Raw genomic sequence first — 942 nt, 5'->3', positions numbered from 1 at the left:
AGATCAACATTCCATCTTAAAAAGTGAAACTTTGCCATCTCGTTCAATATATCCCGATTGGATGTTAATTTTTCATACATAAAGTTTTCAGCTTCTTTATGACTTTGACCTGACTGGCTTGGTTCCGATGGGAGAGAAAGAAAATACTTCTTGCGATATTTTTGTGAAACAAAATCAGAAGCTTCTTGAGATACAAAATGCTGGAGGGCACTTAAAGATGCAGCTGCAAAAATCTTTTTGTATTCTCTCTCGCCGAGCTTAAATGTAAAATATGCATGATATGATGAAAAGGAACATGTTCCTGTTCTTTGTGGATCAATAAAAATGTCATATTTTGTATTTGACCGATCAAAGTCACCCAAAAGTCTGGGATAAAAGTTCGTGATAACCTTTTGATAATGACCAAAATTCAATGCGGCCTCAATCCAGTCTTTAGTGATAAGAAGTGGAGGACCTTCATATATCACCACTGGTGAATCTTTTTTTCTTGGGCCAACATGGTACCCTGGGTGATACTCCAACCCATCGCCACTATTGTAAATAAGGACCTTCCATAAATACTGATGTTTGGGATCAGGAGAGGCGACCTTGAAGATTTCACACAACATTGCATGTCTTTTAGGTCCACAAAAGAAAAGGACAGAGTTTGTGTGATTTCCAAAAGCTTTTAGGTCTGTATCAGATGGCAAGATTTTTAGATTCTTTACCTTCTGATAGAGATCAGATGAATTGAAGTTGGAGCCCTGTATAATTGTGTCCATAATTTTATTGTATGTCTCCGAATTAATTGCGTAAGCTCCATTGACTAGATTCTTCTTAGAAAGCGAAAATATGGTATTAATGGCTTCATTTGCAGCGCTTCGAGTTTGTCCTTCAAATACCTCCGGAGTAAAATCGTCTGCTATGAACTGGCAAAGATCTTCAATCTTCAAAATTTCGCTT

At 37.2% G+C, this 942-nt stretch overlaps 1 protein-coding gene across 1 annotated transcript; it reads right to left on the bottom strand.

Annotated features, from left to right (window-relative positions):
• Nucleotides 1–942, bottom strand: DI09_395p10 (uncharacterized protein; the record flags this gene model as incomplete). The annotated part of the gene is made up of 1 exon (XM_013382311.1): nt 1–942. A coding segment is annotated over one exon (942 nt), but the record flags the coding sequence as incomplete, so codon positions are not given.

The sequence above is a fragment of the Mitosporidium daphniae genome (genome assembly GCF_000760515.2).
Source record: "Mitosporidium daphniae strain UGP3 chromosome Unknown contig-393, whole genome shotgun sequence".
Lineage (NCBI taxonomy): Eukaryota > Fungi > Microsporidia > Mitosporidium > Mitosporidium daphniae.
Note: the sequence above shows the minus strand (reverse complement) of the source record. Positions and strands in the feature narration are given on the sequence as shown.